Source organism: Drosophila ficusphila, unplaced genomic scaffold, assembly GCF_018152265.1.
Source record: "Drosophila ficusphila isolate 14025-0441.05 unplaced genomic scaffold, ASM1815226v1 contig_414, whole genome shotgun sequence".
NCBI lineage: Eukaryota > Metazoa > Arthropoda > Insecta > Diptera > Drosophilidae > Drosophila > Drosophila ficusphila.
The window spans coordinates 6,151,016-6,164,932 of record NW_025064328.1 but is presented as its reverse complement, the minus strand read 5'-3'; the positions used below and the strand labels follow the sequence as shown (position 1 = coordinate 6,164,932).

At 46.6% G+C, this 13,917-nt stretch overlaps 2 protein-coding genes across 3 annotated transcripts; both read right to left on the bottom strand.

Moving 5' to 3' along the window:
• Positions 1–25: 25 nt before the first annotated feature.
• LOC108086729 (proteasome-associated protein ECM29 homolog) lies at positions 26–6,429 on the bottom strand. Its single transcript, XM_017183756.2, has 9 exons — positions 6,376–6,429; positions 6,116–6,246; positions 5,127–6,007; positions 4,581–5,066; positions 4,053–4,519; positions 3,635–3,997; positions 2,941–3,576; positions 1,641–2,872; positions 26–1,580 (listed from the first exon to the last, which is right to left on the bottom strand). The coding sequence occupies exons 1-9, from the start codon at positions 6,401–6,403 to the stop codon at positions 141–143; spliced, it is 5,664 nt and encodes a 1,887-aa protein (XP_017039245.1). The 5' UTR covers positions 6,404–6,429; the 3' UTR covers positions 26–140.
• Positions 6,430–6,977: 548 nt separating this feature from the next.
• On the bottom strand, positions 6,978–8,224 carry LOC108086766 (40S ribosomal protein S11). Of its 2 annotated transcripts, XM_017183811.2 has the most exons (4): positions 7,991–8,224; positions 7,717–7,842; positions 7,433–7,638; positions 6,978–7,176 (listed from the first exon to the last, which is right to left on the bottom strand). In XM_017183811.2, the coding sequence occupies exons 1-4, from the start codon at positions 8,207–8,209 to the stop codon at positions 7,053–7,055; spliced, it is 675 nt and encodes a 224-aa protein (XP_017039300.1). In that variant the 5' UTR covers positions 8,210–8,224; the 3' UTR covers positions 6,978–7,052. The 2 variants fall into 2 exon arrangements, with proteins under 2 accessions (XP_017039300.1, XP_017039299.1); XM_017183810.2 differs by lacking the exon at positions 7,717–7,842.
• Positions 8,225–13,917: the final 5,693 nt, after the last annotated feature.

The window sequence follows — 13,917 nt, the reverse complement described above, 5'->3', positions numbered from 1 at the left end:
CAAAATAAAACTCCATTTAATAATATATATTAATTTCAGCCAAAGATAGATGTTTTATTTCCTTTCTTACCCCTTATCTAAGGTCTACCCCAATCAGGATTTTTGGCCACATGCAACTGAAATTCTTACTTCTCTGCAACTCAATTCCCCGAGCTAAACTTGGTCAGCTTTTCCTCGATGTCCTTAATGCGACAGCGGATTTCCGGCGCCGAATCACGCTGGAACTTTTCCAAATTCGATTCAAAGCTCTCCTTGATCAGCTGCAGCGGCTGTTGGTTAGTGGCTCCACTCAAGCGCTTGATCAGCATGAGAACGATGTTGAGGGCCTCCTTTTTGAGGCCAGTGTGAGGAACTCCGGCGGCCAGAGCCACTGCAGCCAGAACATCCTTGCAGATCTTCTCCACGATGGCTTCGCGGGTTTGCGGCGCCGGCGCCTCCGTCTTGATCTTCTTCTCCTGGTTTATTTGCGGCAGGTCGGGCAGCTGAGCTGACTCATCGAAGACGTGCAACCTTTCGATGTACTTGGTGAGGGCTGCCAACAGACTGACCTGCACCGGGCGAGTACTCTCCGCCAGAATGCTGGTGCAGTTCTCGGCGAAGAAGAGCTGGTAGCGATGCTGCGTCTCGATGGAGTGACGTGGCCACGACTTGCCCAATGTCTCCCAGACCACCTCCTTCAGTCGGTTTAGTGTTTGAGCCCTCTTGTTGCGCTCGTCGGCACTCAGCTCCTGGCTGGTGCTAGGCTCATCCTCGTCGTCGGACTCCTTGCGCAGCTCTTTCTTCTCCAGAAGGTTCCAGCTCATGTTGTACACCTCCTCAAAGCGGTCAGCCTCCAGTTGATCGAGGATTTCGCCCAGAGATGCGAGGGCCATGGTGCGATAAACGGGTTCCCGCTTCCTCGCCTCCCTCATGGCCGCATCGATGATGCTGGAGCAGATTTGGTGGCTTCGATCTAATCCTTTGGTGAGTCCGGCCAACGCTTGCAGCAGACGCTCCTTGCCCTCAAAAGTTCGGCCTTGCAAGCCGCAGAGCAGCAGCTTAATGAGTTTGATCCGATCGGGTTCATCTAAAGAGCTGCTTAGTCGAGTGGCGATGGTCTGGATGGCATTCGCTGCCTGAGCCTTTCGTGACCAACTCGCATCGGTAAGAGACGTCTCCAGTTTGGGAATAATCACATTCAGATTGAGTCGGATGCCCGCATCCCCTGGGCTGACATCGTTCCACAAATCCTTCCACAGCTCAACATTTGCCCTGGTTTCCTCGCTGACCTCTTCATGCATGGCAAAGAAGATCAGCGGAATCATGCTGTCCATGTAGTCCTTGAGCAGTTCGTGGTGACGCTTGTTAATAGACTGAATGGTCAGGGCAATGGAGCGGTTACCAGGCTGCTCAGCATACAGCTCGTCCAGCTTGGCAAACAGGCTCTTAATCGATTGCTCCTTGGCCAAGCCCAAAAGGTGTCCAATTGCACTGGCGTTGTACTTGCGCACGGTGGCATTGCGATCCTTGATGCCCACAAAGCAGGCGCGAATGTACTTGCCTACCACCGGGGTCATCTCCTTGCCCAAACGGATGCTTATCTGAAATGCAGTCAATACATAAAGTAAAGATTATTAAAATGTAATGACCGATAAACATACCAGACACACAAAATGAGCACAACCAATTTTTGTTCCGAGATTCACACTAGACTTCATCAGCTCCAGCACTTCGGGGGTCATCTTCTCCAGCACTGGATAGTCGATGTAGCGCACGCACTTGCCAATGGTTTCCATTGTGTGGTGTGACTTGGCAGCCTCCGCCCGAAGCGTATCCACCGCCTCCTGGGCCTCGTTGTCCGCCCCCAAGCGAGTGGAAACGTAGGAGAGCTTTGTATTCTCCAACTCGCCAGTGGCGCGCAGCAGACAGGGAATCAGGGTGACGAGATGCGGAGCAATGAGCTCCCCCGAGGAGTCAATCATGTCCGAGATGGTTTTGATGCTCACTTTGCGGATCTCGGCCACCTTGTGACCCACTCCGGTTTCCAGAAGAAAAGGAAGAGTCGAGGATGCCACTGCTGTTCCTGATTTCCCATGATCCGAGGACGAGGCGATAACGCACAGCTTGCCCAGGAAGGAGGCAGTTCCGTGGGCCGTGACCCTCGTGCCTTCATGAATGTCGTCCATCACACGGAATAACTGCACCCACAGCTCTTTCAGCTCCGGCTCAGGCACCTCGTCGACCTCCATGCTGTTGGGTGCGGGAACACGGCGGCCCAGCTCCTCAGAGCGCAGCTTCAGCCCGTTCGGCCGCTTTAGAAGATCCCTGACTGCCAGGCAGCAGGCAATGCGCACACGCCACTCCTTATAGGTGAGATTGTCCAACAGCTCACGCATAATTTCCCAGTAATAGCGTTCAGTCACTTCTTTCGAGTCGCTCACAATTGTGTCCCAAATCGAGATCATCGAGTTTTGGATCTTGGGCGTAGGATCGTACTTGTAGCGATACAGACGGGGTATAATCCTGCCCAGGTAGGGCTGCATCTTTTGCCTGGACTCAGCGGAAAGGGTTTTCAATCCAAAGGCAGCCCCCAGTTTGCTAGTCCAAGTAGCATTGTGATTGGCAAGTTGCATGAACTGGTAGATCATGTCCGGCTGATTGAGATCTGAAGCCAGGGAGCAAAGCTCCTTATAGGTTGTGATGTTGCCTCCCGTGGGCGTCTTGCCGAGCATTCCCTCCGCAAAGAGTTCAGTATCCGCGGACACCTGATTTACTTTACGCTTTCCACCAATGAGCTGATCCAAAAGCGAATTGGCCAAATCGGTTTGGCTGCCGGAATCCGACAGAGAGTAGACGAGTCCCAAGCCGCGTGAAGCCACATCCTGCACAAATTCTAGAGGAGATAAACAAGCAAACATTTTTTCTCACGAAACAGATTGAATAAGTTGTTTGTTAACCTACCGCTATCGTCCGAAAGAAGTTCGGTAAATGCAAACTGCAACAGCTCTTTTTTGGCCAACACAGCCGGACGTTTGCTGCAATGCTTCACCACGGCTAGAAGCCATACTGAAATTGCCTGGCGGGAGTGAGGATTGGGTTCGGTGACAAGGCGTATTAGCGAGTTTAAGAACTGCTCAAAGTCCCCGTCAGTACAATGCTTATTGACAAACTTCTCATCCGGTTGCCCCTTGTTAACATCATAGCCACAGAGGGTGTTTACAATAGCTTCCGAAATCGCTATGTTCAGAGCAGCATCCTTTTGCACCTTGGCCAGGGTAAGAAACTTATCCAGGTTGCGCTTGGTGAAGTGCTCACCATCGCCGATGGCCAAGTATCCCAGACATCTGGCTGACTCCTCACGTATCTTTTGACGCGCCGAGGAGCTGCGTAACAATTGAAAGACAACTCCAAAGATAACCAGCTTGGTGGAAGAATCAATGCTCGTGTATTCCGTCATTTCCTCGTCGTCGTCTCCATCGTTGGTAGGGACTTGAATCTCCACTGGGACATTTGGAATCTCCACCGTCTTGCCGATCATGGAGATGCATTTTACGGCCGCCGACACAAGAAGCCATTGCGACTCACAGAGGGTTTTTGCTAATAAGAAAATATCGTAAGTATTTCAAATTTTCCCAAAGCTAGTGACGTAACTTACAGATTATCTTCACCGCATTAACAAACTGCGGCCAGGCGGCAAAGTCTTTGGATTTGTTTGCCTGCTTGAGCATAACAATCTTCCGATTGAATGTGTGGCCCACCACCAGAAGCCAGCCATGCTTGTGCTCCAATGTCTTTTGTGTAAGGCTGTTCAAGCAGTCACCCACTTCCTCGTCGAACTTTTCGTCGGTTAGACCGAAAGCCCACAGAATAGCGTAGACTTGGGCCACGTTGATGCGCATACTCTCGGAGACATCTTTCAAAGTGTTGCCAAGAGGCTCCAGCAGATGAAGTTGCTTTGCAGCAAACAATTCCGGAGCCGCGTTCAGAAGGTCATAAAGGCAGACAAGATTGGAGTCACCTAGAAATCGAAAAAATTTCAATTGGATTTCAATGAAAACTTGCTGCTCACATACTTCTCTTGGCCTCCACACTTCGCTGAACAAACTGCACATACTGATGCAGAGCGTTGTCCTCCGCTTCCTCGTAATGCAGAGTGATGTACTTGCGCAACTCGTTGGTGTACTTCTCGTCGCCGGGAGCCGCCACAACACCAGCCGAATACCAGAGGCACAGGCGTAGATAATCAAGCAGCTCCTCGTAGACCTCCAGACTGTAGGGTAGTTTGGTGCGTCCAACTACCACGCAGGAAGTGCTCTTTTTCAGTCGTTTGTTGGCCATCTCGTGAACGTGCGCCATCATCACCTGAAAGCTGGGCAGCACCACTCGTCGCTGTTCTAGGGACAGGTGATTGAAGTCGCTAATAGATTCGCTGTTTATGCGGTTTTCTGCCTGCTCAATGGAGGAGAGCATATTGTAGTTTACGTGATCCTTTTTTGAGGTTCCATACAAAAAAGTGGTCACATTCTCTCGCAGAGAATTGCTGAGGGAAACAAAGCATATTATAGTAAAGTAAAAAAATGATTCCCCTTACATCAACTTACCGCTCGCCTGCGATGAGTAGCAACAGGTATCTGGCTGGTGCATAATACTCCGGGTAACAGCTGGTCAAGAACACACTGGTCACGTTCTGCACGATCTGTATCTTGGACTCGGCATTGTCCAGCAGCATGGCCAACAGTAGATGCTGTTGGCCGTCCAACTTTACGGTGGAGGGATCGGTATCCTCATCTACCTCCATTGCATCGCTCTTCTCCTTTGTCTTCCAGGCGAATGCCGGAGCCATGGAAACTAATGCTTCCCTGATAGAGGAATGCAATTCCGGCGCACAGCTTGCCAGGTTATTGAAGTATCCTAGGACCAGCTTCAGATCCTGGCTTACGTCCTGCGGGAAACTGCGCGCATGTTGAGCCAGAGCAGAATATGCCGCATTCTGCACATCATTCGGTTCGGTGGAGTCGCGACCAATGACTTTGGTGATGCCAGTGAGTATAACCTTAGATACCTTAGAGACCAACTCGCGTGGACCACTGAAAGAGGAGGATTTGGTAATTAGGTAAAACTATATAATGTATAGCAAATAAACCTACTCCCTGAGAACCAGTTCCACAAACTGCAGCGCCAGCACTTTGCACTTTTGGTTGGTGTTTGTTCCGAACAAGCCATCGAAGATCACCTGTAGGCCCTTGCTTACGTTAATGCTCTTGCCGCGACACTTGATTAGGTACTGCAGCAGCTTTTGACGCACTCGAGCGCAGCATGGTCGTGTTTGGCGGTCAATCAACTTGTTCTGATTGCCGGCGAACAGAGTGTACAAGGGGGCGGTCACCGCTGGATTACTGAAGTCCAGCATGGTACAGAGCTTGCTCAACTCCGCGATCGCTGGTGTGGCCACGCTAAAGCGGGTGTCAGCCGAGGCAACGACTAGGGGCACGAAGATCTGCACATCGCTGAAGACACTGGCGCACAGAAAACGAACTATACCCTTCTTGACTTTCTCCAGCTCCTCTGCCCGCCAATTGTTGGTGATGATGCGCTTAAAACTATAGGGACTGAGTCCTGGAGGAACATCCTGTTCCTGGGTAATACCGTACGGCAGTAAAAGCACGTCCTGCAGCAAGTTCAAGAAGTTCACACTGATTCCCGGCTTGTCTTGCAGATCCAAAAGCTTCGCTCGCTGCGCTGGATCGTCGGGTATCTTCATGTCGGACAGTATGGGCAGCAGCAGGGCAAAAAGCTTGTCCTGGTAGCTCTCTAGCTTGTCCTCGCATCCTACCAGTTTGCTAGCAAGCGCAGTCTGCTCCTCGAGTGGCAGACGCGGAAATCCCATGGCGATGAAGATTATGGCGAAGTTCTTGAGGAACGTGCTGCTCTCCTTGGCGGCATACTGATCCAGCAGTGCCTCCACGGGAATCTGGACCTGTCCTCGCGATGAGAGGCGTCTCTTAATGTGGGTGAGCACTTCAACGACCTACATATACGCGAAAACTGCATTAGTCAGCCGGCCAATTGTGCATAGTCACGATGTCTGAAGGGGGTAGGAAACCCACAGCTGACCATTGGCTGGCCGTTTACTTGCCTTGTTGCGCACCGTATTGTGGGGGGAGTTCATTTTGAGGATCACTGGGGTCAGGAACTTGCCCACTGTGGCACCCAGCTTCTCGTCCGAGTCCGCATTTCCCAGACGCAACAGGACGCGCTCCAAAAGCTCTGCAAGCGGTGAAATAGAATTGGTGTCTAGTATAATTTGTCTGCAACCGGTTCCTCATTTTATCTGGCTCCAATGGTCGCAAAATATGCACTCAAATCGCTCGAAACAGTGCAAATTATAATTTTTACCAATTTCTGCATTTGGTCCAGTTTCCATTTTCGTTGATTGTTTTTGTTGTTCAGTTTTAGTGTTACCAGTTGGTGTGCGGCAAATTGCACCAAGTTTTGGCAATGGAACTTTGTTAAGCTTCGCAACACTTTAAACTAGCCGCAAAGTTTAAATAATTAGATCCCATAGTTTCAAACACCCAAGTTGAAAAGTCAAAACCATGTTTTGGACATCAAAAGGAAAAAAACAGTTAATTTAAAGTTTCAATTTGTTTTATTTAATGTAATCATTTAAATTATTGAATAAATACAATTTATTGAAGTCCCTTGATCAGTTTCGTCGTCTTGATCTCTGCAAAAAGAAAAATTATTATTAGAAGGGAGTTGTTAATTTCGGGTCTATCAACAATTCTATTGATAAATTTCAGTATTCTCACATTTTGTGAGAAGAGTCAAGGTTCTTCAGCAATTTGTTTTATGAAGACCGTCATGATTTTATCATCAGAATGCAGATTTTAATAAAATTTCATAAAATATTCTTGTACACACCTTTTAGAGGAGTTGCTTACGCTCGCTTTCTGAAATGCTGTAAAAAGAAGACTGTGAAAAACCAATTGATAAAGTTACTGTTTTTTTTTTTGTTTATTCAAAAAGAATAACTGCTACAAATATTATCGCCCGAATGGTAGTTGTCCGTCTTAGTACTTCTTGAAGCTCTTCTTGGCTCCCTGACCCTTGCTCACTTTCAGGACGTTGAAGCGCACAGTTTTGGACAGAGGACGGCACTCGCCAATGGTGACAATATCGCCGTGCTCAACATCCCTGCAAGAAAAGAATAAACATAAGTTAGAAGGATGTTACAACAGAATAAAAAAGCTGGGGTTTTAGTTTTAATTTCAGTATTTTTACATTTAGTAAAAAGAGTCAAGTTCTTTCAGCAATTTGTTTTATGAAGACCGTCATGATTTTATCATCAGATTGTAGGGTTTAAGGTCAGACTTTACAATTTATAGTGTTAAATGACAACCATAAAGATGTAAAATCTGATTCAAGACTCATCTTGTATTATGATTTTTACCTGAAAACTGGAGAGCAGTGAACGCTCATGTTGCGGTGACGCTTCTCGAAACGACTGTATTTGCGCACAAAGTGCAGGTAGTCGCGCCGGATGACAATGGTACGCTGCATCTTGGCCTTGCGGACAACACCGGTCAGGATGCGTCCACGGATCCTCACATCACCGGTCCAGGGGCACTTCTTGTCGATGTAGGTGCCATCGATGGCCTGTGGATTTGAGGGTAAACAAAAGTATTAGCTGGGAAACTCTAGGAATTCCAAAGGGGATTTATATCCTGGCATCACCTCACGGGGGGTCTTGAAGCCCAGTCCCACATCGCGGGAGCGGCGCAGCAGCTTCTTCTTGGTGATGCCGGGCTTAACCTTGCGGTTTAGGTTGACACCGAATTGTTTTTGGAAGGCGCGCTCGTTCTGGTTAGTTCGGGATCATTTCGGAATGTTCGTGTACGGGGTGTGTGCGGGAAGTCGTTTTGATTTTGGATCAAGCATTCAGCGTGCAGGAAATGAAACGGAAACAAAGGGGCGCAACATTAGTCGTGGTTTGCTCGGAACCTCTTACCTCCGCCGGAGCCCGAAAGCCCAGGCCGATTTGGCGGTAGAAACGGGGTTTCTTCTTTAAGTTAGGGCTCTTGCGGCGCACAACGACCACCGCGTGTTGTTTGCGGAACGAGCGCTCGGTTTGCTGCAACATACAATTTGGTTCACTACTGGAGACACCATGCGCTAAAGTGGGGTTAGGGTGAGGCTGCTCTAGATGGTTCACTCCTAGGTGGCCCATCGCTTCTCCGGCGTCGCGTTCACCTACAGCTCACTTATACGGCCTCCGTCATCGTGTGTTGGTTATTTGTCCGCCGTTTTTTACGCCTATTTCATTTAGTTAGCACGCCGTAGCGAAATCCTACCTGATCAGCCATGTTGATGGAAAAAGAAAGAAAGAAAAGGACGGAAGATTAGGGATGAGCCGAAGTTGATGAAACATCGATATCATATCGACAAGAATCGAGTAGTTTTTTAAGTTAGCAGATACACCCTCCTAGCGGATTAAACCTCCCAACCTAGCGAAGACAAAATCCAACGTAAGCGAACGGACCACCTTTAATTAGCCGCGTCAGGCTCCAATAAAAAAAACTGAATTAAATGGGCGGGAATTTTAAATTTTTTAAAAATAATAATGAGGTTTATAAAAAAATTTACTGATTGTTGTTTGTGGTGTTTCAATGAAAAGAAAAAATATATTTTTTTAGTTAGCTCAAGGCATAGGCATGTGTATATCTGTGTCTTATATATTAAATAATACACTTTATTGGCAACCAAATCAAAGTGCGATTCAAAGAATCGCAAATAAGTGCACCAAAACCAGCATCAGCTTTTTGAATAATTTATTTGGCGCGAACTTGAATTTGCATATCTGCCGATTCGGATAGATTGCCGCTGCTATTGACCTTCATCTTTGCTGACACTGACTAAGAATTCCAGCCATAGTCAATGTTTTTCTCGAGCACCACTCAAGTAGTGCTTCATGCCGAAAAGAAATGCCTTTGTGCCAGCATTTTTTAGTAGTTTCTTCTTTAGTGGCACACAAATTCGCGGCATTTAAGGCAAATGCCTCTTGCGCTAATTCTCCACATGCCCTCCGAATACGTCGGATTAAAAATAATGGCAACATAAACGAGTGCCAGGAGAGCGGCCTTGAAATGCCGCCCACTTTCAAGGCGGAATCTGCAGCACGGCAGCCGTTACAGCTGCTATAAATCCGTTTACGGCTAAACGTCACGGACGGAAAGAAGGAGGCCGCTTCGCCCGGCCCTGCCTGCATTTCATTGCCATTGTTAATGCAGATGTCTGCAGCATAAAATTGCGGCAAACGTTGCTGCAGCTGCTACTGCTACTGCTGCTGCTGCTTCTCTTGCTGCTGCTTCTACTGCTGCCGCTGATGACCTTAACCTGCAAAAAGGGGTTGTGGTTGTGGGCGGTGCATTAGGCGTGGCATGCGTGTGAAGCTGGCGAAGGTTTTCCCAGTCGGCCTTTCGCCACGCTCGGCAATTTCACCTTGCCGAGCTCAGTGACGGCAATGAAATCCTTTACTGTCCCTTAGCAGCCACTTCCCTCGCCCCTTTCAAGGCCATGCAACCCCAACCCCCAACCCACAACCCCCGAACCCACCACACTTGGATATTCCTCAGGTAACTGAAACTGGAGCTGCTTACTGGTTTCTGCGCCTTATGTGCCCAGGACATCATTCGGCATTATCGATTAAATAAGCCCCAGGACATCATAAACAGCAGTAACAAAGTTTATAACTTTTTCGCTTTTGTTTCCCTCGGTTATTATTATGATTTTCATGCTCATTGCCATTACGGCTCTGGTGTTATTGCTGTTTGCCCCGGCAAATGAAAAAACTTTTACGAACTGCCAAAGTTCGTCCAGTCAACAGTTTAAAATCGATGCTGGCATACATGTTCCACGGTCGAAATTCAATAATACCAAAATTGGTGCAGCGGGGAATTTGAGTTTACAATGTAAATATAAATAGTATACTTTAACGTAACTAGCGTTTTCCGTTTTCATTTTCCTACCAAGTTTAAAGAAATTCAAACCCAAATTTAAAGCAAGCTTTAAACTTTTAAGCCTCTTATAGTTTAAGGATTACCTCTTTGTATATCCGGATTTATTTTCGTTGTTTGAAATTAGAATAAGAAAGTTTTACAATTAGTTAAAAATAAACCCCGCTCACTCACGTTCTAAAAAATTACGTTTAGATTTATTATTTTAATCTCACTTTGGTTTAAATCTATACTTCTGGGATAACAATGATTTTAAATAGGTTAAGAGAGCTTCACTTTATGCAAGACTAAGTTACAAGGGGCGACTGTGAAAACATTGTAAAGCTCTTTAAAGTCAGCGCCAAACTTTCCGTTGTTGCCCTCAAATTAAGAAAATAATTTCCATGCTGACGGAAAAGGGACAAAGAGCGCAAAGATAACGGCATCAAGTGCGCAGCTTAACGGTACATTAGGTAAACAGTGTTGTCAACTTGTCCTGCTGGGGGACGGGGTGTGTGCTTTAGTATGGGTTCTACAACACTGTATACATATACTTAAAACTTGAAAGTGGGTCGGAAAAGCGACGAAGCGGAGTCGCGAGACGGAACCGTTGACCCCATGAATGGAAAAATCGGAGGTCTGAACTCTGAACTAACGGCAGGGAACAAAAGCGGATCTGTGGTGGGAGCGTTGGACCAGGAATTCCAAGGCACCGTAAAAAATATCCAGCACTACAATTTTGAGACGAATTAACTATATTTTTAAGTGCATCGAGATAACTTTTTAAAATGTATATTAAGGAATTGAGAAATACAATTCAGAGTACCATATTACTTTTAAAGCCCTTTCATTTGATTGTATTCTTTTCAGTGCACAAACTTCCATTCCAAACACTGAGCCCCTTAAAAAGGAAATTTGGGGGAGGTTGTTCAGAACGTGTATTTGAAAAGTGACCGAGATAATTTTTGGCATGCTTTGTTTGGTTTTACTTTCGCCAGCGGTTCGCCCGCCTCCCAACCCATGCAACTTTGATGAGCAGCAGCTGGGTTGCGGTTGAGCCCAGGGGCTCGGGTCTGGTAACCCCTCCTAAAAAACCCCAGCCACCCCAACACCCAACCCCCCAACCACTCAAAACTCACGCCAATGGGCCGCCCAAGGTGGGTGGCTCGGTGGGTTGTTTAACAAGTAAATTTATGCGTTGCGCGTGGGGAAATTGGACGGGTGGGCTGCTAAAGCCACACCAACTCTGTCTTTCTGTATCTCTGGCTCCTCGTAAAACGCAAATGCAAAGAAATTATTACGATGCCGTATTTTTGGGGCTTTCTGGCGGAGGGCTCATCGTCCTGGAGGCGTTGCCTTGACTACCTGCACAGCCCCATCCTGAAAAAAGGGTTGCAGGCGGTAATTATGTTAATTTTCCGTATACGTAACATTCCCCAAATATTTGCAAATAAATTCCGGAGGCGAGGGTCTCGGCAAATCCAACCCTTGGTTGATGAAAATACTTGCTATCAGCGGGATGCCAGAACCAATGAAAAGCCAGACCGCTCCCAAACATTTATTGTCCAGGAGTTAAGTGACAGATTGGGCGGAAATTAGCTGAAGAAATGCAAAGTCAATTTCCGCTTTTGTCAATTATCCCGGCAACTTTATTGGCATAATATTATTGGATTCGGCGGTAATACCCCCAAAAGGGATATCAAGTAAAACAGCAACTTGCCCCCCGCTCTTTTTATCCCAGAGATTTCTTGTTAATTAAGGAACAACAAGAGTATAACGCTACTTGACTGCCTAATCGGAGGCAGCGTCCACATGGAAACCTTTCCCAAATCACCCGGCAAACAACTCTAATGAAGCCTGCCGAGGGTTTTTGGAGTAGGCGCCTCCTTTCCTTTTCTTTTTCCCCCGTCATTTTCCCTCTCTGGCCGACTAATTGAAAAACTTTCGTACTCCCCGAACACGTGCCACCCACTGATTTGTGCCGCGGGAGGCACTGACTGCATCACGCCCCCGATTCCCAATTCCCGACCATCGTCTGCGTGGTGTTTTGTCTGCTTTATAGCCACTGCTCGTTGCCGGGGCTCCTGTTGCCTCCCCGCCCCCCGCTTCCCCTCTTCTTTTCGTGGCAGGACCTCTGTCTTTCGTCCCTCCGGGATCCGCACAAAAGGCCGTAAAAACGCCGACTCTGCCCGTGTCCTGGCGTCCGCAATTAAAGAGCAACAACAATGCCTGGCACGGCAATAAAAGGACCTGCATGAAAAGTAGAATTCCACGATGCCTGTTTAAGCTGTACACATAAACGGGGGCATTTGTTCGCAAATAAAATTCCCTTATGAATGAATTACGAAATATATTTGACAATAATTCTTGATTAAATGTGAATGGCTATGAATTTTGAAGAAATATATTTTAGGTGGCACTTAAAGTGTGTTTACTCAAAGTAAAAAAAAATAATAAATTGTATATATTAATTTAATTTCAATAATTAATTAAATCCAAACTAATATTTTTTGTCAATATTACTCATACGACATGTATGCAAAATCATTTCTTGTCAAAAATTACTCATACGACCTGTTGGCCACATATTTCTTAAGGTGCTATTTATGTGAATTGATCCCTCTTAGATCCTTTTAAATTTATATGTTTCATGAATTATTAATTCATAGCGCATCAAATGCTCGACTCGCCGCTTTCTGAAACTTCCTTTCAGCGTTGCTTTTTTCCCCGAATTTTTTGCGAGGCATCCGCTGTCGTGGCCCTGGAGGCCGCAGCCCGGGGTTTGGCCAAATTTGGGCGGGGCTGCTCCGGAGCCAGGTCATCTGCCATGCTCCTGGTCTATCTCCACATTTTCCGAGCACCGAACGCCGAGCGCCGAGGGGTATGTGAGGCGTGGATTTATTGGCCGCGCCCGCTGGCAGGCCGTAAAAAAAAAAACGAAATTCGCATTAATTTCTTAAATTGAAGCGTCGCCGAGGCAGACAAACGACGCCCAGGGAAGAGGAAGATTACATTTCCTTTTTATGGAGGGAAAGCGGTGGGGGAAAAGAGACGGGATGGCAATCCAGAAAAGAAAATCGAAGCGAAGGCAAAGCATAGAAATTGGCAAGCGAACCTGAGAACCTGATTAAACAGGTCTATTCGATTTAATCTACGTACGAATATGTACATAGTAAAGTGAGTTCGGCTTGTGTTCGTTAATTGGAGCGATTTCTTTTGTCAGGCTTTTCTCTCCTTCACACTGTATCCTTCATTTTCCCTTCGACGAGGGAACTGGAGAGAAGGAGGCGGCGGAACATCCGCTTTCTTTCCATTGTTCATCGTAAATTTATGCATGACATGGCCATGATTTATCCGAATTTCGGGTGTAAATTAAAATTAAGTGGATTCTGTTTTTCATCGCAAGCACTGCGGGTGCCATAAGTAATTTATCGATTTTTAATATTAAATTCGGAGCTTTAAGTATTTTGCTTTAAAAATAAAAGAAAAATATGTTTCCATTTGATCCTCTTTAAAGTTAAATAGATAATTTTATAAAATGTATATTTTTTTAACTCAATAAATCTGGACAAAATGCTTGAATATCCCAAGAATTCTTGAAGCTTCCCACACATTTAAAGTTTTTGTGAATGTTTGCAATAAAAGCAGCTAACCACATGCAATTCGACTGGACTGTACTTACCGAAACTGGGACAACAGCGATTTGTGCCTCTGCATCCGCCATCCGCCATCCACATTGATCCCTGCCCACATCCTTTGCTGCCAGTTGTAGCCGCATCCAGAGCCAGAGTTGCGCATCCATGGGACAATGGCGGTCCATGTTTATGGCTTTCGAATGTACCCCTCCCTTAGAACCCCCTCCCTTGGAACCCCCTTAAAAAATACAACATGGGGAACATGAGTGGAAAAGGGGTGCATTGCTCCATGGACGAAACTATTGTGA

Coding starts and splice junctions, on each gene's coding strand:
- LOC108086729 (XM_017183756.2), bottom strand. CDS start 6,403: ATGGAAACTGGACCAAATGCAGAAATTG. Junction 6,008..6,115: donor ACAATACGGTGCGCAACAAG/GCAAGTAAACGG, acceptor GCGTATATGTAG/GTCGTTGAAGTGCTCACCCA. Junction 3,577..3,634: donor TAATGCGGTGAAGATAATCT/GTAAGTTACGTC, acceptor TTTTCTTATTAG/CAAAAACCCTCTGTGAGTCG.
- LOC108086766 (XM_017183811.2), bottom strand. CDS start 8,209: ATGGGCCACCTAGGAGTGAACCATCTAGAGCAGCCTCACCCTAACCCC. Junction 7,843..7,990: donor GCTTTCGGGCTCCGGCGGAG/GTAAGAGGTTCC, acceptor CGAACTAACCAG/AACGAGCGCGCCTTCCAAAA. Junction 7,177..7,432: donor CACTGCTCTCCAGTTTTCAG/GTAAAAATCATA, acceptor CTTTTCTTGCAG/GGATGTTGAGCACGGCGATA.